Raw genomic sequence first — 26586 nt, forward strand, 5'->3', positions numbered from 1 at the left:
TCTCTCCAGTAGGTTAAAGACGTGGGTTTATTGATGGGCACAAGTGCCCTTCGGTTACTACAGAGAGGTAAAGTAAAGAATATGGAAGGGGCACATAAATTTAACTCAGAAAAGAAATTTCGATTGCCTTTGAATAACCATTTTATATTAGTTTTATATTAAACTCCTATGTTAAATACAGAGTGGGGCAATTGAAGAAGCAGGCTCCATGCAATAGCCACTGCTGGGGGTCTCTGAGTAGGACCTCTTCCAGTTCACGCTCATCGCCTTCCTGGGCCCAGCCAGAGTCTCAGCCCCGGTCACCACAGCCTTGTGGAAGTCTGGCCTGAGGACTCAGGGGAGCCCCGCAGACTGTCTAGTTCCCAGCTGCTCAGCCAGCTGAGCCCTTCCTCCAGCATATGCCATGGGGAGCACTCATCAGGGCTTAGAACTTAAATAGAATATGGTTTCTAATTGTGAAGAATTTGCGAAGAAGCTAAAATAGATTTCTAACGATGTGTTCTTGTAAATCAAACCTCATACCGTAGACAAAGCTGGTCTCACTGTACCTTTATCAGGACGGTATGGGCTCGGGGTGATTTTTCCATTCAGAGATCAGCTTGCTTTGCGCCATCTACTCTCACTCCTGCCCACTCTCCGCTGTGACCAAGTGGCCAGAGGTAAAGGTTTAATATGTGGGGGGAAGTTTTTCCCCTATATTTGAGTAAAACCCCAGCCTCCTCCATGGAGAACTGCCAGCAGCTTGTAGCTAGTTAGTCCATCCTCACAGAGGGGAGCTGTTTCTCTTGCTCTGAGTCACCATTATCTTTCCTCCCTCTTTGGAAGATGGGCCTGGGCAAGGGGAGGGTCTAGAAATATGGTCATTCCAGATTAGAGAGGAGGAAAGATGAGTAACACGTTAGAAAACCAGGGGAAGGGATCTTGATGCTAATAATAACAGCACCCTGCATTTGCATAGCACTTGATAAACTTGCTGTGCGGCTTTGGATTTGCTTTGCGGTCTTTTAAGAACTACCCAACCTGTCTACCCGTTCTTGTCCAGTCTGTAAGTTGAGAGATATTATTTAACAGTCCTGCTCTTATTAGAAATCACTTTCAAAACAAGATACAGATTATAAACAAACTCCCGTATCCTCTCTGGACTGCGCCCCATTCTGTAGACTCCTGTGGTATCATCCATTGTGCTGATTCCCCCAAGCAATGCTGGGATGTGAGAGAGGGAACAGCTGCAGCAATTAGGAATATATGCAAAAGTTCTCCAGCTCCTTGCGGCTCAACCGAGCAGGGTTCTGGGCTTTGAGTTGTCTCTTTCCAACCTGTGGAAGAAAAGGAGAACTTCAGAACCTCCCACTTGGAGATCCTCATAGCAACCTTGGGAGGTATGAATTATTATCCCCATTTTACAGATAAAGAAAATGAAGCTTGGAGTAGTTAAATAAATAACAGGGTCAACGACTAGTATGAAGTAAAGGAGGGGCTTGAAGCCAGGTCTTCTGGCTCCAATTCTAGTGTTTTTTTTTTAACATGACCCTGCCTAGATTGCGTTGGCCCACGAGGTGTCCTCTACAACCGTAGTCTGTCTAGTTGGCTTTAATGTGAGGCTACAGCTGAAGTGCCAGGAATCCCAGCAGGTACCCATCCACCCTGTCCCTTGTGACCACTGGCAGCCTCTTTATTGGGCCTTGGAAACTCTGATGTATCATGAGGCTAGTGGGTGGGAGTGCCCTCCATGCCCTAATTTCTCTGGTAAAAGTGGGAAGTATTATACCTACCTCATGGCACTCTATGAGAATTAAATGAGATAATTCGCATGAAGCCACTAGCAGGCTGCCAAATACATAATACGCCCCTAATGACTGTTGAGTCCCTATTTTCCATTACTTAAATGGCCTGATGGGAATATATTCAGCTACCAGGCTCAATGGTCACTTTATAGTGTCTATCCCAGCAGCAGTTCAAGATTACCTATGCCCTAGAATGGTTCCCAATTACTTGCTAACTTTAGAAAATCATTTAGATCTACTTACCCTCCCTTTTCTTCACCCTTGCCCCATATAGCCTTGGAAGGGACAGATGTCCAGTGTACAGCCCACAACTGGAGACTAGCTGGAGGACAGCCCTAATTTAAAACACAAGCTCCCCACTGGGTATAATGTAAGACTAGTGAATCACTGACCTCTACCTCTGAAACTAACAATACATTATATGTTCATTAATAGAATTTAAATAACAAATAAATAAATAAAAATCTTTAAAATGGAGATAATAAAACAACAAAAATACATTTAAAAAATAAAATTCAAGTTCCCCATTAAGAGTCCAACCCTAATACATGATATGACCTTGAATTAGACCCTTGCTTTCATTGGACTCAGTTTCTTTATCTCTAAAATGAAAACGTGGGTAAGACGATCCCTCGGGGATGCCTGGGTAGCTCAGTCAGTTAAGAGTCTGCCTTTGGCTCAGGTCATGATCTCATCAGGGTCCTGGGATTGAGCCTCACATTGGGCTCCATGCTCAGCAGGGAGCCTGCTTCCTTTTATTCCAAAATAAAACAATTTATTTTGTTGTTTTTCTGCTCATGTGCACTCTCTCTCTCTCTAATGATTAAATAAATGAATTATCTTTAAAAAAAAAAAAAAGAAGAAGAAGGTAGTTCCAGAATCTTACCTCTTCATAGATAGTATGACTGAAGGAAGAGCTCTGGTTCTTCTTAGATTCAGACTGCAAATTCAGACAGTAAAGAGGGCTTAACTTCAAGTTGGGAAATATCCCACTCCTAACTGATATGAGAGGCCCCCAAAGAGACACAAGGTCCAAAAAAATCTCTGGACCCACAGCCAAAGGTGAATAGAATCTCCTGCCCCAAGAGTAAGTAATGGGGTTTATGACCTCCAGAGAAGACACAAGACATACTTGTGTGTGATATGAACCTTCTGAACCAAAGTCAGAGGTTACTCTCCCACATCCACATACCCCTCAGATCCGCACATGCACACATTCCCAGCACACACACAAGCATACTCACACACACGCCTTCAGACAGGCCTGATACAAATACTGCTCAGACCATGCATCTCATCAACACAGAGCATACACACATACACCCCTAGTGTAAGCAGTTCTGGACACACATAAGAACTGACCCTACCACATACCCTGACCACGGTGAAACCCTAGGAACATTGGAATTCAGAAGCACTTTCAGTAGAATGTAGAGTCTCCTAAACAACACCAAGCCTGTGACCATCCCTATGGCCACGTATTGCAGCAGGTAACTTAATTATAAATGTCTCTCATGGCAGAATCTTGAGCGATTGAATAACTTATTGAAAGGAGGGTGAGGGATCCCTGGGTGGCGCAGCGGTTTGGCGCCTGTCTTTGGCCCGGGGCGCGATCCTGGAGACCCGGGATCGAATCCCACGTCAGGCTCCCGGTGCATGGAGCCTGCTTCTCCCTCTGCCTGTGTCTCTGCCTCTCTCTCTCTCTCTCTCTCTCTCTCTGTAACTATCATAAATAATAAATAAATAAAACTTTAAAAAAAAAAAAAAGAAAGAAAGGAGGGTGAATTGACGGGATGAGCACTGGGTGTTATTCTGTATGTTGGTAAATTGAACACCAATAAAAAATTAATTTATTTAAATAAAAAAAAAAGAAAGGAGGGTGAATAAAAAGTCTGAAAAATCTGTCTTAAATCTCTCCCACATTTGACCCTGACCTGCATGTACTCAACACTTCCACAGTTTGGCATATTCCCAACTTCTCATACTACCATGTTAAGTCTAAGTCTTCATACTATGACTCCAGCCTTGGAAATACCATTCATCCAACCCCTCTCCCACCCAAGGGGAAAAGATGACTAATGAGCACCAAGTACACAAAAGAGCTGTGAGCTCAGCTCAGAGCAGGATTTGAGGGGACAGTGATGGGTTGCCTCAGCCCCAAGGCCCCCACCAGCAGATGACTGGTCAGAACCTTTCTCTGGTTCCCTGAAAGTCAACACTGTGTCTCTCTAGGTCTGGGCTACTCCTCTGGCTCTGGGCTATATTCCCCCACCTTGGAAACCCCTCTAGTATCTCTTGCTGTCGCCTCAGTTGGCCTCCTAAGGACAGCTTAGCCTCTCTGCACAAAGCACCACTTTTCTATCTCTGATTGTTCTTGTCCCACAGAAACACCTAGAGACTCCTTTAATCCACTGCTGGCTTAGTCTCAGAGCTGTTCTTTTTCTCCAAACACAATCAGAAAGGCATTTCTTCCTCATTTAAATAAAGCCATTTAACCCAAACTGCTTAGATATACACAACAGAAGGCAACTCACAGGGAAGTTGCCCACGCACTCTGCAAATGTGGCCCTCCCGTGCACGCGCAAAATCCACATTTGCATTCGCAGCACGCCCTGGAGGAGGAGACTCACCTTCCGGGAAGGCTGTACCAATGCATACAAAGTATTGTTTTCTTGTGATGTAGGAGCAGAAGACTAAAGAGAAGAGAAATAAGAGTATTTCAGGAACATAGACCCAGCAGCATCCTAGGGCCCTCAGAGGCCGTCTCTTCCACCCCTCCCCCCAGTCCTGCCCAAAGAGAAGCCCGAAGTATTAGCCACAGGAACCCTGGACTCAGGAGGTCAGACACCTGAATGCCAGTCCGGCCCTGTCCACTAAGATGGCACCTAGTCTGTACACGCATTCTCCTCTAACCTTGATAACACACCGACGAGAGGAATGATCATCCTTGGCCCCACTCCACAGATGAGGCTCCGAAAGGATAAATAGCCCAAGTCAGATTGTATAGTCACAGTAGAAGCAGAATTGAAACCCCAGACTCGCCAGAGGTGTTTCCTCAACACCTCAGTACATCCCGTTGGCAACATGCCTTCCTTCTCTGCACCTGAGCCAGATGTCCTCAAAGGCAGGTAACCACCCTCCTTCTAAGAAGTTCCAGAGGAGGAGGCTCCTTATCACTCAGCATCTCAGTCTGAGATGAGCTCTTCCCTGCATTTATTCAGATTCCTCCTGTTGGGATGCAATGTGGCTAAAGCTAGAAAACTGGTGGATATCAGCCACTCCTGCTCTCTCCCTAAGGCTCTTGAGCTTTGACCCCACTATCAGTAAATCTCAATATCACGGGGAGAAGGAGTCAGTCCCCAACTTGGGGATTCCTGAGTGGCTGTGAGGATTGAGCACCTCCCTCCCTCCTCTACTCTTTCTTCCTCAGCTCCTCTTCCCTTCATTGCCCTCCCTTCCCCCTCTGTCCCTTCACCCTCTCCTCTTCCTCCTTCTCTAGATCATTCCCTGAAACCTATCACCATTTCCCCAGGAATTTTCTTTGCCGGGCAGTTTAGCCACCAAGTTGAAGAGTTTACTTCGTTGGGACTGAATTCTTTAAGAAATAAGTTATATTTATCAGAAATTGTTCATCACTGGCCACCAAGAAGCAGCGTTCCCCTCGAGAGAGATGCCCCAGTCTGGGTTAGCGATAATGTTATTTTAGCTGTCAAAATTAGAGGATGCTTCTCCAGTTTATGGTGAATTTCTATAATCCCTGAAAGTGAAAGAGGAAGGGGGCAGGTGGGGCGGAGGCCCAGAAGGCCTCTAGCTCAGCTTTGCCACTCCTCGGCTCTACGGCCTGGAGCACATTAGTTAACCTGTGTCTGGCTCCTCATCTGAGAAACGGAGGTTGTACTGGACCTACTTCGTGAGGCTGTTATGTGAGATTTGTTAGGAAAATAGACATAGTAAGTACTTAATAAATGTTATTGTTAAGTCATGAAAGATAAAAGAGAACAACCCAGATACCCTCTTTCCTGAAAACAGGTATAATGAGGAGCAGAGATTAAAAAAACAAAGACAACCTATAAGGGCCCCACTTATTGGAAGTGGCAGGGAGGGAAAAACAGAAGCTGAGTCCCCTGCCAAGTTTCCTCCTCCTCCCAACTACCTGGGCCACACCCGCTGCCACGCACGGAGGGAGAGAGAAGGCCTATCTACGTCAGACTTTCCAGCCCTGTTCAGCTCTGCCAAGAGACTCCAGAGCCACACAGATCGTTTCAATTTAATGCAGCTGAGGCCAAGCTGTCCTCTAGACTCTAGGAGCCCCAAGAGTCCTGCTATTCAGGAGTGTGAGCTTCCGGAAGGCCTCAGGGAGCCCTGGAGGCAGGTATGGGATGGATCTGAGACACGGAGTGGTACCTGGGACTGGATCACGGAGTAGATGGTGCTCCCTTCCCCAGGCGGATTCTGGTTCTGCTCCTGCACAAGAAATAGTAAAGGGCCACGTGGTAACGTGAGCGGAGGGCTGCGTCCGTCCAGATTTGGATGGGGTGGGGAGAGAGAGAGCAAACCGGAAGGGCTCCGGGAAGCTGGAAGGGAGGTGGTCATTAGTTGCCGCAGGCTGGGGAGAGACCGTAGGAGGAATGACCCACCTGCAGTAGTTAGTGTCCCACCTGGAGTAGTTAGTGTCCCACCCAAGGAACCACCCAGGTGTGAAGAGATGCACTGAGTGACCGACACGTCCAAGGGGAATCCTATCACTTGCTTTACTTTGGTAATTTAGAAACTTGCCTCTGCTGACTTCACAGCCAAATTGGCCACATTAACCACTGATAATGGGCTGAGCTCTGAGTAGGGCTGTGATCTGAGCCTTACCTTGGGCCTTAAAATTCAGAAGCTTTCACTGTGTTAAAGCCCCTTCTCTAGGCCGGGCCTTGGGGGCCAGTTTGTCCTGGGCCTCAGGCCTGCTGCCCCACAACAACCCCTGGACCTGGAGCCAAAGGCGGGGAGACCGTCCTGGTCCTGGCCCCTCCTGCCCACAGGAGCCTGGCTTGGGGATGTTTCACCCCTGAGCACACATTACCAGGTGGGGCTCCGAAGGGGACAAGAGGAAGCCAGCAGTGTCCATTAGACAGGGAAGGAGCTAGAGGAGCAGAGAAAACCTCACTATCCTTGGAGGCTAGAAAGTCATAGACATCTGGGGAAAAAAAAAAAAAAAAAAACAGGATTTTTCCGGCTTTGCTTTTCTGCCCAGACCTGAGTGAAGTGTCTCCAGAGAGGTCAGAACTGAGCCCCCAGTAAGAACACACGAACTCGAGATCTAAGCCTTCAGACGTAAACCCGGAGCCAGTAGGGAGGAGCCAGCAAGGGATGAGGCCACGCAGGAGGAGCTCCGGAGTCAGAGGCAGAGACAGGCCTGCATCCCCGAGAGTCCTTGTACTCTGACTCCCCTCCACTAGTCTTCACTTCCTGAACCTAAAACCATCCTCCCTGTGTGGGAGGAGAGGCAAGTCATCGGGAGCATTTGGGCTTCGGCCGCTACAGGTGGATGCACTTGCTCTCAGGAGTCTGTCCGCATCGGGTAGTGATGGAGAAAGGGTCTCCTTCGCCTGTCACCCCCATAGTCCACCCTCCACCCCCTCCACCGCCCCCCACCCCAACCCCCTGCCGGGTTCCCCCTGAGACCAGGCCCCAGGAAGCAGCTTGTCCGCTCCACCAGGCCTCCCATGTGATAAGGTGGCAAATCTCGCCCCTGTGACTTCCTGCCTCACCTCCTCAGGTCCAGCACCCAGAATGGAGGTGGGAAGGGGCCTGTAGGCCCACGCACCCCCCTCCACATTCAGCTAGGCTCTGCACCCCCCCACGCCTGGACCACTTCCTGCCCTGCTCAGCCAGAGCAGCAGGGGGCACTCTGCAGCCCCCACCCCGCAGCCCCCACCCTGCAGTCCCCCCGAGGGCAGCCCCCCGCAGCCCCCCTCACCCCCCCAGCAGCCCCCTCTCAGCAACCCCCCCGCAGTCCCCCCAGCAGCCCCCTCGCAGCCACCCCTGCAGCCCCCCTGTAGCCTTCCCTGCAGCCCCCGCCATGCAGCCGCCCCCCCACAGCCACCCCTTCAGCCACCCCCCACCCCCCAGCAGAGTTGGCCTCCCCTGCGGAGGCTGGCCGGAGCAGTTCTCACAGAGGCCGGCGCCTTGTGCTGACCTGCCTGCTGCCTCAAGCACCCCAGGGGACCCCGGCCTGGCCCCGGTGTGGGCCCGCAGACCCCCAGAGCCCCAGCGCCCCTGCGCCCGCTCAGTCTGCTGTCCCCTGCAGCCAGGGCGACCAGCAAGGGACCCCTAAAGGTGAACCTAGACCTGCAAGGACATGAGAGGCCATGGCCAGATACAAGGGAGCCGGACTGGGGGGCCTAGCGGGCCGGTGAGCCTGGCAGGGACAGCGCCCCGAGGGCCGCCCGGGGAGCGGGAGCAGCATCCCCCCCAATCCCGCCCCCTGTGGGTGTGCTGGGCTCCTGCCTTCTCAGCAATTTCCCACTTGCTGCTGCTTCTCCACCACCAGAGCCAGGAGGCCCATCGGGAGGGCAGGCCGGGGCTGGGGAGCCCTTTGAGAAGCCACCTGGGTGGTACCCAGTGTCCCCTGGTTCCTGCCCGCCGCCCGAGAAGCACCCCCAGGCTAGGAGACCGACCCCAGCCCCCAGGCCGTACTTGATTCCTCCCCATCTGCACGTGGTTGACATCTTCATAAACCGTCAGAGGCTCCCCCAGGCAGGCCGCTGTGGGAGGAAAGCAGCAAAGACAGAGCTAGAGAGACTTCCAGAGGGTATCCCATCCAGACTTCTGCTTCCTCCAGTCCCACCTCCATCCCAGGTGGCTGAGACCTTGAGGAAGGTTCTAGAAAGGAGGCAGATTAGCACTCTCCCCAGGGTACCCACAGGGCGCGGGAGCAGCAACCACCCGACACACTTACTGCACCAAGGCGGGCAGGTCCCCCACAACCCAGCACCTGCAGCTAAGCCGGCCCGTGGGACTGTGGACATCCCAAGGGCCCCGAAGGTGTGACGTGGGAGCCAGGGCCCAGCATCCGCTGCTGCGGGTCCCGGAACATGCACAGCCATGTCCCAACGCTCCAGAGGCAAAGCAGGTGCTGTGCTCTCAGGCGCACGGCCCCGGGGGCGTCAGGTCGGCAGCAGCACCTCCTGGGGACCCTCCACTTACCTGACTGCCGCTTCTTCCTCCTCCACACGCAGAAGCAGGTGAGCGTGACCAGGAACAGTATGAGTAGACAAACGCCGACGATCACCAGAAAGTACACAAAGTTGTCTTCTAGGGACCGGAAAGCACGAGGCCTGAGCTGTCAGCCCGCCTCCCCGCTTCGCACCTGTGCAAACCTGCACTCCCCTCTCACACCCCACGAATTCACCATCAAGCCAGCTCTCTCTGCGGTTGAGGGACCTCCCCTGAGTGATGCTAAGAGCACAGATCTTAATACCTGGCAGGCCTGGCTCTGTGCCCTTGGGCAACTTCCTTAACTTCTCTGAGCCTCCGTATTCTCACTTCTAAAAGGAGATGATGTTATCTACACAAGGGGGTTGACTGTATGACCTAATATATGTAAAGCATCTGGCACAGCAAATGTGACAACTGTCCATCCTTTTGTTAACTCACCAAAACTTATTGCACCCCACTCTGTGCCAGGCAAGCCCCCACTTTCCCCTTCCTGCCACTCCTCTGCTCTTCCTCATTTGAACTTCTACATTTAATATCTGTGTCACACATGTGGTCGTAGGAGCCCACGGACCAGGGAGAAGGGAAAGGAATTACGTGTTCCGAGTGCTAGCTGAGGCTCTTCACAAACAGAACCTCATCTAATCTTACCAGCAATCCTGGGAGGTACCTATTATCACTCCCATTTTACCCAAGAGAAAAATTGATGCCCAGAGAGAGTAAGGAATGTGCCTGAGATCACAGAGCTAGTGAATAACGAAACCATAGCTGACATGACGCAAAAGCCAGCGGTCCTTGTCCCTCCAAATCGCTTCAGCTTGCTCGTTTCTCTTTTGCTCAGGAATGTCTGGTTTTGTCACCCCTATTTAACTGTAAGTTCCTTAAAGACAGGGACAGCAAGTAGGTTTTTCCCTGTAATGCCCATGCTGACACATTAAGTATTTATTTCATAAAAATTGGTGCAAACTTAACTCGACATAAGTCTTAGGATGAGCATAAGCAATAAATCAATAAGTCTTCCAGAAACCCCTGTGATCATCCTCATGTTCCCACGACCCAGGGCACTGTTGTACACCATAGTTACCCCTTGGGGAACTATGTGGCTTGGGGGAGTTGTCCCTCTAGGAGGAGGAAGTAGATCTCCAGCAGTCTCTCAGAGGAAGGAAGCGATGATGGTCAGTAGCCATGGCAGGGCTGTGACCCACCCACCAAATAACTAAGCCTTCCCTCCATGAAGAAAGACTTGCATCTCCTAGGAGATTCTTGATGGGGATAAAATTCTTCCCAGACTAAGACAGGCCTGGTTTATGGGAACCTTGGGCCCAGAGGCCAGAACCACCCCAGGGAGGGGTAGCAAGGCCCTTGAGGAGGCAGCCAAGAGATCTTATACCCAAGTGTCTCCTGAGCCTGATTATGGGGTCCAACACCTTCAACCCTAGTAGTCCAGTGTCCCACTTACGCTTGCTGGCAGTCGGACAGCCCTGGGTGAGTCTGAGGGTGTGGTTTGCCGAGCTGACTGGATTGCTGACGTTGCAGGTATATATGTATGAGTCATTGACAACCTGCTCTTCTGATCTGGTGAGATTCATTTCTGTCTGGATCAGCTCACTCCCTCTATACCAAGCATAGCTCACATTACCACTGCTCGAGACCGAGCAGGACAGAAACAGTTGACATGTATCTCCTTCCAGGACCCTCCACTCCTTCAGTATTTGGGGCATCTCTATATGATCTGGAAGCAGAGATTCTGATCAGAAAGGTGCTGGAGTAAGAGCCCTACAGGAGGCAGGGGGCAGGCTGAGCTGTCCTAGGGACTCACCAAATATAGAAACCTGGAAGTAGTGATTATCCACCTTCCCATTCTCATCAGTCACCTCCAGCGTGTAGCAGCCACTGTGGTTCAGCCGAACTGCCTCGATGAGAAGCGCTAAGTTCTCGGTTGTAAAACTGAGTGCATTGTCGAAATGATTACTAGTCTGTGGAACGTATTTGACATCAGACCCATTCTTCCAAGTCAGTATCTCGGAAAATTCCGAAGCTAAGTACCACTTCACCTTCCATTGAGCAGAGTTTATGTGCTTTGTCGGCACCCCGAGGGGCTGTAAGAAGAGTTGCTGTCCTGAGAGTCCAACCACACGTTCAGCAGAACCTAAGGATTCCAGAAAAGAGAACCCAGGCTGGAGGTGGCAGGAAGGGTATCCACCCAGAGCATTGCAGGCAGTTGGATGTGGCTTCCCTTGAGCCAAGAGGGTGGGGCTATGTTTGGGGAGATCAGAGCCTAAGAGAACCTGAAGGTGTACTTCGCTTTCCTGTCTCCTCTCTCCCCAAACTCTGTGTCCCTCATCTGAAGGAGCCCACCAGCCAGTAATAATAGCTAAAAATCTCCTGACCTCTTACTGTGGGGCAGCAGGTTTTAAACACTTTCTAGGTTTTAACCATGTTTAACTATGTATTTTAACAATGACCCTAAAGGAAAAAAAATAATAAACAATGACCCTAAGAGAGTTTTATCCCCATTTTACAGGTGGAAAAAAAAAATGAGTAGAAAGAACTTAAAACTAACTAGCCCAAGTTACACAGTGAGAAAGACGAGCTTGAAATCCGGTCAGTTTAGCTGTAGAGGACAACTTCTTAACCACAATGGTTTGAACGTGGTATCTGACATTCCTCCCTCCCTGCAGTGCTGAGATGACCACTAGTGGCCTGTGGTGACTGCTGGAAATTCTGAATGGCCAACGAACCTTCTAACCTGAATTCATAGCTCCTTCTTCTGTCCTCCCACAGAACTAGATTCGTAATCCTCTCTTGTAGCACTTAGCACATCAAACTGTGGTCATTAGTCATTAACGTTTGCCAGCTTTTTAGTCACTAGAAAGTCTCCACAGCGATTGCTCCCTTAAGAATAATTAGAGAAAAATAAAACTACATGGCCTTGATATATCCCGCATTTGTCCTCTCTAGAGATCAAGATGTGTGCTAAAAAAATAAGGGTGTGATGTAGAGCTGCTAGTTATTGCTTACCGAGGAAAGTCCAGTCAGTAAAGAAAAATGGAAGTTTCAGCGGCCATTTTTAGCAAGCAATAGTGGATGCAGGAAATACAAAGTTTTGCCAGGGAACATCAGAAAGAATTTAGAAGAAGAATGGGGATTGTTATACAAACAGATCTGTTAAAGTCGAGGACAGGACAGGACGTTAAGAGGATAGCAATGGAGAGAAGGATTTTTAGATCTTCATATGCATTATAAACGCGCTCACTCCCAACCACACCTTCATCCTGGCATTTCCTCAGAAGCCAGAGTAAATAATTAAGGAAATTATTTGGTTGATCGATTGTGTTTCTTTAATCTTGACTCTGAAGAATAAAACACATAGGGTTCCAGGGCACCTCACTGGCTAGTCAGTAGAGCATGCAAGTCTTGATCTTGGGGTTGTACGTTCAAGTCTTACATGAGTGTAGAGATTACTTAGAAAAAAAATCTTTGAAAAAACAAACAAGAGCATCTGGGAAGCTCAGTCGGTTGAATGTCTGCCTTAGGCTCAGGTCATGATCCCAGGGTCCTGAGATCGAGCCCCCGTGTCGGGCTCCCTGCTCAGTGGGGAGTCTGCTTCTCCCTCTCCCTCTGCTGCTCCCCTGCTTGTCTCCTCTCTCTCTCTCTCTCTCTCTCAAATAAATAAATAAAGTCTAAAACAAAATAAAACACATGGGGTTCCTATTCATATTTCCATGATTTGAACTGGCTCTGCCCTTTGCTAAACCAGAAACAGAGACTGTGTCTTTGTCTCCCATAGTTCTATATATATATGAGAATAGGTCAACAGGCACAATCAAGCATTACACAAAGATCCTGAAAACAATCCCCACTGGTTACAATCCCCAGTGTAACCAGGGCCCTGAAGAGTTGTGGCCTCTTTGTGTACAAGACATGGTTCCCGACTCCAGAGAATTTGTGATCTGAAAGCAGAAAACACTTTTACTCCACATTATATACTTAATAGTTGAGATAGATAATCATCTAAAGGGGTGTCTGGGTGGCTCAAGCGGTTAAGGGTCTGCCTTCAACTCAGGCCATGATTTTCAGGGTCCTGGGATAGAGCCCCGCATGGGGCTCCCTGCTCAGCAGAGAGTCAGCTTCTCTCTCTCCCTCTGCCCCTCACCCCCACTCGTGCTCTCTCTCTCTCTCTCTCTCACTCTACTCTCTCTCCCAAATAAATAAAATCTTTTAAAAGATTTTAAAAACAATCATTTTAAAAAACAATCATTTAATGACTTCTAATTATGATAATGAAGACCACATTAAGACATGTTAACCAACCCTCCCATGGAGAATAACCAAAAAAAAAAAAAAAGGCAAAATATAAAAGCATGTTGCTAAAGGCATCAGGGAGCTAATAAAGCAGTGAAATACTATGAGGCCAAGATCTGGAAGAAGGAAATTCAGAGAGGTGAGACCAGCATTTTTGACTCCTCTTCCCTGGAGGTTTGCAATAAACTCAAGAAACTAAAAGGACACAAAGTTCAGGGATCTTGTGTAAAGAAGTGGGTATATGCCAGTTAAGCGATGCACTCTTGATTTCTGCTGAGGTCATGATCTCAGAGTTGTGAGATGGAGCCCAGAGTCAGGCTCTGTGCTCACCAAGGAGTCTGCTTGAGATTCTCTCCCTCTCCTTCTGCCCCTCCTCCCCTTCAAATAAATAAATGAATGAATAAAATCTTTAAAAAGAAAAGAAGTGGGTATACCTAAATCCATCAGATTTGGGGTTGGTATCATAAAGGGCTACACACTGAGGGTAAGAGCAAACAAGAAATAGACCAACTCTCACAGGAACTGAAGCTTAGTTTTGAATCATCCCAACTCTTAATTGGATTAATCTAGAATTTCTAGTATTTCTAACTTGGCTGCCTACTAGAGACAAATATAAATTATTCCTGGAGAAAAATAACATCAACGCAAGCATTAAATTATTTCTAAAATGTTGAGGGGTGCCCGAGTGGCTCAGTCAGTTAACTGTCTGCCTTTGACTCAGGTCATGATCTCGGGGTCCCGGTATAAAACTTCACATTGGACTCCCTGCTCAGCAGGAGGGCTGCTTCTCCCTCTGTTCCTTCCCCCACCCCACTTGTGTGCGCTCTCTCTCCCTCTCTCTCAAATAAGTAAATAATCTTCTAAAAAATTATTCCTAAGATTTTCACATATAATGTCCAAAATGAAATAAAAAACAAACAAGCCTAAGGAGAGGAGACATGTACAAAACTCAAAAAGAAAAAATAATAGAAATAGGCTTAAAGGGCATCTAGATAACTGTATAATTCTATTTAATGTTTCAAGGAATTAAAATTTAAAGTTTGAGAATTTCAGCAGAAAATCAATATGATAGAATGTAAAAATGGCCATGCCCCTTGCAATGTGGCTTTGTAGCTCCACTCATCATCGAGAGATGGGGCTCACTTCCCCATCTCCTGTAACTGGGCTGGCCTTCTGAATACAGTGCAGCAAAAATGACATTATGCCAGGGGCACCTGGGTGGCTCAGTCAGTTAAGCATCTGACTTTGGCCCAATTTCTGATCTCAGGGTCCTGGGATTGAGCCCCACCTCAGGCTCCACGCACAGCGGAGAGTCTGCTTCTCTCTCTGCCTCGGCCCCTCCCCCCCACTCATGCTCTTTCTGTCTCTCAAATAAATAAATAAAATCTTTTTTAAAAAAGAGAGAGAAAGGACACAGAGATGGAAAATATTATACAACAGAGGATCAACAAGCCATTTTTTTATTTTATAAAAAAACTGAAGTATGGTTAATGCATAGATTGATGAAAAGAAATGTGAAAAGATACAAATAAGCAATATCAGAATTTTTTAAAGATATCACCACAGCTCCTACAGATACTAAGATTTTAAGATACAAGCATATAAGAGCATATAAACTGCTTTCCATCAATAAATTTTAAAATTGAGATTAAATAGAAATTTTCTATTAAGTAAATTGAATCTATATTGAAAAACTTTCTCTCAAAGTAAACATCACTGGTTAACTCTACAAAATATTTAGAAAGAAGTAACTTCAATCTTATACAAAAGCTTTCAGAGATAGAAGTAGATAATACTTCTGAACTTGTTTTATTAGGTTAACATAGTTATTAGGTAGACACCAAAATCTGCAAGGTTGTCACAAGAGAAGAAAATTAAAGGCTCTTTCAGTCAGAACCATAGGTGCAAAAATCCTAAGCAAAAGATGTACGAACAAAATAGAGTAAAATATATAAAGAAACAAGAAAGTGCAGCCTATTTACAAGGGAGGAAAAGAAAGTAACAGAAACTGCCCATGAAGAATCGTAAACATTGGACTTAATAGGCAAAAACTTTTTTAATGTATTTATTCATGAGAGATACACAGAGAGAGAGAGGCAGAGACACAGACAGAGGGAGAAGCAGACTCCTCACAGGGAGCCCAATGTGGGACTCGGTCCCTGAACCTGAGATCATGCCTTGAGCTGAAGGCAGATGCTCAAACCACTAAGCCATCAAGGCTTCCCTTTTATTTTTTTAAGTAGTCTCCATATTCACCATGGAGCCCAACACAGGACTTGAACTCACAACCCTGAGATCAAGACCTGAGCTGATATCAAGAGTCAGACCCTTAACCAACTGAGCCACCCTGGCACCCCTAGTCAAAAACTTCATATCAGCTGTCCGAAATTTAACAACACAACTACATCAATTAAAATTATTCAAGTTGAGGGGGATCCCTGGGTGGCTCAGTGGTTTAGTGCCTGCCTTTGGCCCAGGGCGATATCCTGGAGACCTGGGATCGAGTCCTGTATCGGGCTCCCGGCATGGAGCCTGCTCCTCCTTCTGCCTGTGTCTCTGCCTCTCTCTGTGTGTGTCTTTCATGAATGAATTAATAAATAAAATTTTTTAAAAAATTATTCAAGTTGAGGAATAGAAAGAGAAAAGAATGAAGAAAAATAAGGAGTCTAAGAGACCTGTGGGATGCCAGCAAATATACCAACATGCGCATAATGGGAGCCCAAGAAAGAAAGGAAAGAGACAAAGGGGCAGAAAGAATATCTGAAGAAATAATGCCCCAGAACTTCCCAAATTCAATAATACATGAATATGCATATCCAAGAAACTCAGTGAATTCCAAATAAGTTAGACACAAGAGATCAATACCAAGATATAGTCTAAAATGTCAAAAACCAAAGACAGAGAATCTTGAAAGCAACAAGAGAAAAGCAACTTGTAATGCACAAGGAATCCCCAGTAAGATTAACAACCAATTTCTCTTCAGAAACCATAAGGCTAGAAGGCAGTGAGATGATGTATGTAAAGCACTGAAAGCTTGTGGAGGCCACCAACCAAGAATTCTATGTCCAACAAAATTATCTTGCAAAAAAAAAATGAAGACATTCCCAGACAAACAAAAGCTGGGAGTTGTTGCTAACAGGTCTATAAAGCAGGCCTATCCTACCCTATAAAGCAGGACTAAAGAGATGAAGGCACCAGGCAGTAACCCAAAGTCACGTGAAGAAATAAAGAACAGTGCTGAAGGGAATTACATAGGTAACTACCACAGCCAGCATTATTACTTTTTGGTTTGTAACTCTTTTTTATGATATGGGGAAAAAAAGAGCTTAAAACAGCAATTATAAATCCACGCTAATAGGCACACATTGTATAAAGACGTCATTTGTTCCAACATAAAGTGGAGAAGAAAGAGTTGGTAGTATTCAAATTAGCACCACTCCCTAACTTCCAGGGGGGAGACAGGGCTAGAGTTATTAACCAATCATGCTTATGGGATCATGGGATACTCTTGAGGAATCCTCCATAAAATCCCAATACCATAGGTTTTGGGAATTTCCAGGTAGGTGAACCCATCCCACTAGAACGACACACCCCAATTTCATGGGACAGAAGCTCTTGTATTTAGGACCCTCACTCCCAGACCTTGCCCTATGTATCTCTTCATCTGTACCCTTTATCACATCCCTTAATAAGCTGGTAAACATAAATATCTCCCTGAGTTCTGTGAGGGGCGGTCATTGGAACTTTTGACCTATAACCAGTTGGTCAGAAGCACAGATGACAACCAGGGCTTGTGACTGGCATCTGAAGCAGGGAGCCACACAGTCTTGCAGGACTGAATCCTGAACTTGTGAGATCTGATGCTATCTCTGGACAGACAGAGTCAGAATTGAGTTGAATTATAGGACACCCAGCTGGTGTCACAGAGAACTGCTTTCAGAAACCCCACACACTGTTGGTGGCCAGAGGTATCAGAGTGAAGTGTTCCGCGTGAGTGGTAAAGGAGTCACACAGGAAAGGAAGGCAAGAGGGGAAACAATAGGTAGTGCGATACAGTTTTTTAAATGCAAGGGAAGTGAACTAAGAGTGGAAAGCCAGCAGAAAAGGAGCAGTTTGAAGAAAAGTCAGAGTCATCATCAGGGACAGAAAGGTCCCGGGCTGGCCTCGTGGAGGAAGTAGTAATGTCCAGAGCATGCAAGAAAGGATGAGCCAAGCAGAGGTTAATGGGGTTGCTTATGGGAGCAAATGAGGTCGTTGACATTGGGGAACCCCTCACTGGTGTCTCTGACGTTGGGGAATGGTGGGTGGGAATCCAACCCAGGTGTCTGCTTTCTTGCAGAAGGTGGGTATAAGTTGATGGAGCCTGTGACCATGGAACTGGCCCTCAACAAAATGTTGAATGTCTGGAATCATCTCTCTGGGAAATGGGAAGAGCTGAGCGCCAAAAGCAAGGAATCCCAGGACACTGAGGGCCTGGCTGAGAATGGAGGCTCTGAACTGGTCATTGCTCTTTGGTGCTGAATTTCCTCCCGCAGCCCTCACCAGCCTGGTGTGGGGAGAAAGAAGATCAGAGTGGGGCAGGGCTGGGAGGGGATGGGGGCAGGATGTTGTAGGGAAGGAACAGTGGAAGAGCAAGCAGGCAAGGTACTATGTACCGGGTGCTGGGACTCAGTCCCATCCCAAAGGGCTTATACACCAAATGGAGAGACAAGAAACACCGGAATGAAAATAACTTTCATACAAGTTACCTCAGCCTGTGTGAGAGATAGGAGAGGCTCTGACAAAGAGTCCTGGCTTGTTCAGAGGGGAGAGCCACAGCAGATTCCGGTGGTCAGGGGAGGCCCTGGGGCTGCCACCACTGCTGTTGCTACTGTTCAGCAGCTTTGGGGCCCCTCTTCCGGTGGTTAAGAACAAATGGGATAAAACAGTAACTCTGCAGAGGGAGAGCAGACAGCATGGGGGGGGGGGGGTTGGGGCTGTCAAGAAAATCTGACCAGCAGGGAGTCCCACTCAGCCCAGAGCTCAGGTGCAGGAGCTGCAGCCTCCAAAGCTGTGCAGGGTCCACAGTCAGCTCTGTTGACTCTGACCCGTGCTGCTGGTGGAGGAGGGGTGAGGCCTGAGTGCCTGGGAGGGGGCGGAGAGTCTCAGAGCAGCATACTTCCACCAGCCAACAAAAGGATGTTGAGGTTTTCTCAGCTTGGGGTTGTGCCACTAGGCGTAAGGTGAAGGCAATAGAGGGAGCACCCGCTGGGGACTATGTGAGCAGAGCCCAGTGAGATCCCAAAAGTGCTGGGGCAGGGCCCGCCTCAGTCAAAGCAAAATCATAAAGCCAATAAAGCACCCTCCAGGGCCCACATCCCATTTCATCTCTCCTCTTCTCCACTTAACCCCACACTTGGGGGGTTTTGCTGGCCATATTGACTCCTCTCCTCAGACAGTGCAACCCCTTATCCTCTATTGACCTTAATCAGCCCATGGCCCTCCCAACTCCTTGTAGCAGTTAGCTGAACCAGCTTCTTTATGCTCTTTCTCCAAGCTAACAGGTGAACTTGTTTTTCATTTCCCATCCAAAACCTATGGTTTCCCTACTTCCATTCCACTGTTCCCTCTACTCACATTATCTTTCTACCTCACCCCTCTCCTGAGCAATTCTGCATCCCCCCACACCATCACCTCCCCCTAGACGGAATCTCCATTTTCACAGCTCCCTTTGTGCTCTAAATGGATCTTGCCTGTCAGTGACACTTCCTTTATAATTATTGCTGCACATACTCATTTTCCTCTGTTTTAAAGATTCTTAAGGAAGGACACCCAGGTGGCCCAGCGATTGAGCACCTGCCTTTGGTTCAGAGCATGATCCCGGGGTCCTGGGATCAAGTCCCACAACGGGCTCCCTGCATGGAGCCTGCTTCTCCCTCTGCCTGTCTCTGCCTCTCTCTCTGTATCTCTCATGAGTAAATAAATAAAATCTTTTAAAAAATAAAATAAGGCTTCTTAAGGATACAATCAACATGTTTCATCTTTGCTTCATCAACAGAATCTTGCATAGTTCTTGGAACATAGTAAAGGCTTAATGAAGTTAATTAATTAATTAATTAATTAATTAAATTCAAGAATGTGTCTCAGCTAACTCCTAGAAATTAGTCTACTGCAGGAATTTTGTGCAGAATATCAGGGAGGCTGCAGAGATGTGGCTCCCTTGGTTTTGGCTTTAGCCTTCCAGACTCCACACTCCTGCACCTTCACTTCCCATTTTCAGGGCCTCAAAAGGAAAGTCAGCAGCCCTGAAGCATCATGAGGCTCTCATATACTGGTTGGTTCAATCACTTTGGCAAGCAGTTGGCCAGCATCTGCTGCAAGTCACACAAACCCCATGATTCTACACCTAGCGATAAACCCAACAGACATTCATAAAAGAAAAACATGTACAACAGGCTACTAGCAGCATTATTATAATGAGGGGGGACAACCCAAAGATTCATCAATAGCAAAATTGATAAATAAACCTCTGTATAGTCCTACACTGAAGTGCCATGAAATGACCATGTGTAAGTAGTAACATAAATTTCATCAGATGTTGAGCAAAAGAAGCCAAACACAGGGCACATACCATATGATTCCTTTTACATACAGGCCAAACTAACCTGTGATGGCAGAAGTCAGAATAGTGGTAGCATTTTTGAAAGAAGGAAAAGCTAATGCATGGAGTGAATGTGTGGTAGACACACAAACATGTCCATTTAACAGTAACACATAGAGATGTGTGTTTCTAATTTTGCATGCTTTTCTCTGCATGTGTCACACTTTTTTTAAAGATTTATTTATTTATTTATTTATTTATTTATTTATTCATGAGGGACACACAGAGAGAGGCAGAGACATAAGCAGATGGAGAAGCAGGCTCCTCACAGGGAGCGTGATATGGGACTTGATCCGAGGACCTGGGATCACGCCCTAAACTGAAGGTAGCCGCTCAACCACTCAGCCACCCAGGCATCACACTTTAATAAAAATGTCTGTTGGGGCACCGGGGTGGCTCAGTGAGCGAAGCATCTGACTCTTGATTTTGACTTAGGTCATGATCTCAGGGTTGTGAGATCAAGCCCCCCCCCCAACGGGCTTCAGGCCCAGTGTGGAGTCTGCTTAAGATCCTCTCTCTCCTTCTCCGTCTACCCTTCCCTGCTTATGCTCTCTCCCTCTCTCTAAAAATAACAAAATTTGGGATGCCTGGATAGCTCAGTGGTTGAGCATCTGCCTTCAGCTCAGGGCATGATCCCTGGTCCAGGGATCGAGTCCCACGTGGGGCTCCCCATGAGGAGCCTGCTTCTCCCTCTGCCTATGTCTCTGCCTCTCTTTCTGTGTGTTAAATAAATAAATAAATAAATAAATAAATAAATAAATAAACTTTAAAAATAAATAAATAAGATTAAAATAACAAAAAGTAAATTAAACTTTTAGATGTCTGTTTACGAAGACAATGGTCCAGCAATGCCCAGAGTCACTTCTATGGAACCAGTTCCCTCCAGGAGGGTGCTGAGTTCTCTGAGTCCCAGTCCGTTCCCTGTGCCCAGTGACTTCACCATTCACTTTGTTTCAGGGGAGATGCAGTGAGGAAGAGATGAACAAAAACAACTACAGTCTTCTTAGGATTTGCCTGGGTCCCAGCCAGAGCAGATGGAATCAGAGACTCCTTCCTGAGAAGTGAAAATTTCAACACAATCTGTAAGAACAGCCAGCAAGCATGCCTTAGAGCTAATCCATGAGATGCTGCCCTGCCCTTTTATGCTGTCTGCTGCCCCTGGGTGTACACAGTCTCCAGTGTGTCCTTTGGGGTTCACTCAAAATGCCCACTCAAACCTGAATTTAGAGCCCAGACCCACCCCTGGGCAGCCATTTGAAAGTCCCTGTTCCCCAATACATCTGACTTCAAAATCACCTCAATCTGTTTCTAAGAATGCCTAAAAATAATTCATTTTACTCACTCAGTTAGCATTTCGAGTACCTACTGTGTGGGCACTGTGTAGCTGTAATTATGTATTGAGTCCTGTAGTAGATATCAGCTCTGTGAAGGACGGGCCCATGTATTGATTCACCATCGAATTCTCAATACCTAACCAAGGGCCTGGCCCAAAGGTGTGCATCAGGGAAGGACTGGGTATCAAGAGGGAGATGTCCCTGTGAAAACAATTTGAATATTCTACATTATACAATGTAATAATAGGATTAACTGTCTTGAATATGTGTTCTTTTAAGTTAAAAATATTGCATTCTCCCAAAGATCCCAGTTGGGACAATGAGAAAACCCTCAGAAAAGAGTCATCCATTTAAAACATCAACTCATGCAGGATTTTCTAACTCACTTTCAACTCAAGTGACTAGCTCACAAATTAGTCACTCTTCTTGCCTCTGATCACAAAACTAAGTGAAACATAGACCCTACCTCCAAAGAACTGAGCAACATGAGCAATCATTTGGAGGGACTTGGTGTAAGAACTTTCTAAGCAAGTTATAATACCACACCTCATCTATGCTCACACATTCCTATGGAGCAGGCACCACTGTTGACTTCACTTTATGAATGAAAAATCTAAAAAATAAGAGGTTAGTTAGCTTCTTCAATGCTACAGAGGGAGTACGTGGTTTAAAATCTAGAACAGGGATCCCTGGGTGGCGCAGCGGTTTGGCGCTGGCCTTTGGCCCAGGGCGCGATCCTGGAGACCCCGGATCAAATCCCACATCAGGCTCCTGGTGCATGGAGCCTGCCTTCTCCCTCTGCCTGTGTCTCTGCCTCTCTCTCTCTCTCTCTCTCTCTCTCTCTCTCTGTGACTATCATAAATTTAAAAAAAAAAATAAAGAAATAAAATCTAGAACAGGGATGCCTGGGTGGCTCAGCGGTTAAGCGCCGCCTTCAGCCCAAGGCGTGATCCTGGAGTCCTGGGATCGAGTCCCACATCGGGCTCCCTGCGTGGAGCCTACTTCCCCCTCTGCCTGTGTCTCTCCTCTCTTTCTATGTGTCTCTCATGAATAAAAAATAAAATCTTATTAAAAAATAAAATCTAGAACAGCTTCAGGGCACCTGGATGCTCAGTCCATTAAGTGTCTGCCTTCAGCTCAGGTAATGATCCCAGGGTCCTGGGATCCAGCCCTGCATTGGGCTCCCTGCTGAGCAATGAGCCTGCTTCTCCCTCTCCCTCTTCCTCTGCCTTCTCACCCCCTGCTGTGCTCTCTCTTTCTTTCTCTCTCTCTCTCTCTCTCTCTCTGTCAAATGAATAAATTAAAGCTTTTTTTAAAAAAATAAATAAATAGGGCAGCCCAGGTGGCTTGGTGGTTTAGCACTGCCTTCAGCTCAGGGTGTGATCCTGGAGACCCAGGATCGAGTCCCACATCAGGCTCCCTGCATGGAGCCTGCTTCTCCCTCTGCCTGTCTCTGCCTCTATCTCTCTCTGTGTCTCTCATGAATAAATAAATACAATTTAAATAAATAAATAAATAACATAGATAAATAAATAAATAAATAAAATCTAGAACAGCTTCTCTCACCAATGAAACTCGCCATTAGACAAACTCTCACTTTCTTCTATGGATTAAAGTATCCACCCTTCCATCCATTCAATAAGTATTTAGTGAATTTTAATTGTGCAAGATACTGTTCTAGAGGCTGAAGATACAGCAATGAACAAAACAGACAAAAGCCCTGGTCTTGAGGAGCTTACATTCTAGTGAGGTAAAGAGGAGCCTGGGAGACAGAAAAGAAATCAAAGGTGGAAACAATAGAGCATGTACAATGGAGATGAGGACTACAGAGAAAAATAAGCGAAGGGAGATAAGGCGTTACAGGATAACGAGGTTGACATTTTTAGTGGAAGTCATCGCCAAGAAGGTGGTATTTGAGCAGAATCCTGAGGGGCTGAGGGAGCAGGCCAGGTGGCCAGCAGGGAGATGGCATTCCAGGTAGAGAAAACTGGGTGCAAACCATGGAGTGCAGTGCTCTCCGGGAGCAGCAGGTCAGAGATGCTGAACTCAGGACATGCAAGAAAGGAGAGAGGAAGGGGAGGAGGGTTCAGGGAGGCCAGATCACATAGACCACTGTGAAATGTGTGGCTTTTACGCAACATGCAGAAGCCTTTTGAAAAGGTTCTGCAAAGCTCTAGAGTGATAGGAGCTTCTTACAAATACATTATGTATATTAAATTCTTCAGTAAGCCAAGTTTAAAAAAAAAAGATTTCACTGCTGTCATATGCCCTGATGGGATGCCCTGAAATAGATACAGCATCCCAAAAAGCATAGCCCAGCTCACACGAGGAAACCTTACACAAACCCAGATTCAAAATCCTTCCACAAAACAACTGACTTGTACTCCAAAAAATGTCAAAGTCATAAAAGATAAAGAAAGGCTGGGAAGTAGTTTTAAAAAACATAATAACAACAAAAAGGATGGCTGGCTGGGTCAGTCAGTAGAGCATGTGACTCTTGATTTTGGGGTTGTGAGTTCAAGCTCCACGGTGGATGTGAAAGCCTACTTTAAAAAAATTTTTCTTCTAATAGGAAAATAAAAGACATAACAAAAAAAGGCATAACAACTGAAAGTAATACATGATCCTGATCGGATTCTGCACTGGGGAGGGGAGTGCCATAGAGCACATTACTGGGACAATCGGTAATATTTAAATACAGACCGTGTATTTAATCGTATCAATGTTATTTTTTTAAGATTTTATTTATTTATTTGACAGAGAGAGAGAGAGCACACGTAGAGGGAGTGGCAGATAGAGAGAGAGGAGAAGCAGGCTCCCCCCAGAGCAGGGAGCCTGATTCAGAACTCGAACCCAGGACCCTGGGATCATGACCTGAGCCAAAGGCAAATGTTTAACCAACTGAACCACCCAGGTGCCCTAATTGTATCAATGTTAAATTTACTAAATTTGATAATTGTGCTGATATGATATTTTATTTTTTTTTTAAATTTATTTATGATAGTCACAGAGAGAGAGAGAGAGAGGCAGAGACACAGGCTGAGGAAGAAGCAGGCTCCATGCACCGGGAGCCTGATGTGGGATTCGATCCCGGGTCTCCAGGATCGCGCCCTGGGCCAAAGGCAGGCGCCAAACCGTTGCGCCACCCAGGGATCCCGATATGATATTTTATTATATGGGAAAGCCCATGTTCTTAGAAGATTCAGGCTTTAAAATTTAAGAGTAAAGGGACATGATGTCCGCAACTCACTCTCAAATGGTTCGGCAAAAATTAATATTATTATACTTTTTTTCTATGTTTTTTAATTTAAATTTTGTTAGCTAACATACTTCTTATACATTTGTACCCACACACCTATATGAGGACAAAGAGAAATAAAGCAAATGTGATAAAATGTTAACAACTGATGAATTCTTTTGTGCTATACTTGCAACTTCTCTGGAACTCTGAAATTATTATTTTAAACTTTTTATTTTAAAAATTTAGGGTTAAAAAAATTAAAAAAGAAAAAGAAAAATTTAGGGTTGCCTGGATGGCTCAGTTGGTTAAGCATCTGACTCCTAGCTCAGTTTTTAATCTTAGAGTCACAAGTTCAAGCCCCATGTTGGGCTCCTTGCTGCATGTGGAGCCTACTATAAATCAATCAATCAATGTTTAAAAATTAGGAGCACCTGGGTGGCTCAGTGGTTGAGCGTCTGCCTTCAGTTCAGGTCATGATCACGGGGTCCTGGGATCGAGTCCCACATCAGGCTCCCCATAGGGAGCCTGCTCCTCCCTCTGCATGTCTCTGCCTCTCTCTCTGTGTCTCTCATGAATGAATAAATAAAATCTTTATTTTAAAAAATATATTTTTTATTTATTTATTCATGAGAGACACACTGAGAGAGAGGCAGAAACACAGGCAAAGGGAGAAGCAGGTTCCATGCAGGGAGCCCGACGTGGGACTCGATCCTGGGACTCCAGGATCACACCCTGGGCCAAAGGCAGGTGCTAAACCGCCGAGCCACCCAGGCTGCCCCAATAAATAAAACCTTAAAAAAAATGCTTTTGTTGGGCAGCCTGGGTGGCTCGGCAGTTTAGCGGCACCTTCGGCCCAGCCCATGATCCTAGGGACCTGGGATCGAGTCCCACGTCGGGCTCCCTGCACGGAGCCTACTTCTCCCTCTGCCTGTGTCTCTGCCTCTCTGTCTGTGTCTCTCATGAGTAAATAAATAAGATATTTTTTTTAAAAAATGCTTTTGTTACAAATGCCGGTCCCCCTCAGTGCTCTGGAGCCTAGATTGTCTTGGAGGACACAGGACTGCCCACGGTGGGTCTACCTCGGGTTTGTACTGGGCCCTGGACACACCCCACCCTGTGCCCCCCTTTCCTCCCCTTGCACCGAGGGTGCCCTCCACTCACCCCTCGCCGCGGACCTAGAGTGCAGCCTCCCATCTCAGAGCCCCCTCGATGCCGGGCTGGAGGAAGGGGGAGCAGCCCCCAGCAGAGCTGGTCCCTGCGGAGTTTTCCATGTGCTCTGGAGCTTCCTGCCATTGTCTCCCTATTCCCCCTTCCCCACCTCCTGCTCCAAGCCAGCATTTCCCTAATAATTTTCAGGTTCGCGTAGCCTCTGGGCTCCTGGAGGCCGCTGATGGAGGAGAGACGGGGCTATGCGGGCAGTCGGCATCACCCTCGCCTTGTCTTCGCCGTCTCCCTGCCTCAGCGACCATCTGTCAATCTCCGATTCCAGAACCACCAACTTCCTTAGAGAAACCCGAGCCCAGGGGCCACTTCTCTCTGCTGGTCGCGGTACCAAGTTGAGGCTGTTTCCTTCGTCCTTCCTACAGCCAGCAGAGGGGCCGGCGTCTCCCCAGCGCCCACAGGGCCCCCGGAGCCAGTGGAAAGCAGTGCCCGGGCCCCAGCTGCCCAGGTGGCAGTCGCTCAGCCAGATGCCCTCGGGGGGCCTCCAACCCGCCTTCTGACCTGCCCACCCCCCCCCCAGCCATCGAGGCCCCAGAGGCCCAGTGCCAGCCCACCAGTAAGCAGCCCAATCCAGGGGCTCCGGCCTCTGATCTCCATGGCCCAAGTCCTTGCCACACCCCCCATGCTGGGCCAGGGCCCCTTACCTTGGCCCCAATGCCCCTGGAGGAGCAGGAGGAGGGTGAGGGCGAGAGCCTGCCCCAACATCCCCAGAGGACCGAGCCACTCTTCTCCCGCCAGACGTGCTGCAGGTGCACAGGCTTAGCAGCCGCCAGCCAGGGCAACAGGGAGCAAAACTGCCTCGCTCTTTGTCCGGCCACAATTTCCTCAACTCAAGGCTGTTCTCAACGGCTGAGAGCG

At 47.3% G+C, this 26586-nt stretch overlaps 1 protein-coding gene across 1 annotated transcript; it reads right to left on the reverse strand.

The window, feature by feature from the left end:
• Window positions 1-181: 181 nt before the first annotated feature.
• On the reverse strand, window positions 182-26586 carry CD244 (CD244 molecule). Its single transcript, XM_041723518.1, has 9 exons — window positions 26373-26586; window positions 10807-11136; window positions 10447-10719; window positions 8979-9086; window positions 8469-8536; window positions 6189-6248; window positions 4415-4477; window positions 2671-2724; window positions 182-1316 (listed from the first exon to the last, which is right to left on the reverse strand). The coding sequence occupies exons 1-9, from the start codon at window positions 26431-26433 to the stop codon at window positions 1236-1238; spliced, it is 1098 nt and encodes a 365-aa protein (XP_041579452.1). The 5' UTR covers window positions 26434-26586; the 3' UTR covers window positions 182-1235.

This window comes from Vulpes lagopus, chromosome 11 (assembly GCF_018345385.1).
Source record: "Vulpes lagopus strain Blue_001 chromosome 11, ASM1834538v1, whole genome shotgun sequence".
Lineage (NCBI taxonomy): Eukaryota > Metazoa > Chordata > Mammalia > Carnivora > Canidae > Vulpes > Vulpes lagopus.

Bases quoted from the DNA above. Each gene is read 5' to 3' on its own strand.
- CD244 (XM_041723518.1), bottom strand. From the start codon at position 26,433: ATGTTGGGGCAGGCTCTCGCCCTCACCCTCCTCCTGCTCCTCCAGGGG. The intron at 9,087-10,446 runs GTAAGTGGGACA...TCCGGTCCCTAG, and splicing joins CTGTCCGACTGCCAGCAAGC to AAGACAACTTTGTGTACTTT. The intron at 2,725-4,414 runs GTGAGTCTCCTC...CTGAATTTGCAG, and splicing joins TGGTACAGCCTTCCCGGAAG to TCTGAATCTAAGAAGAACCA.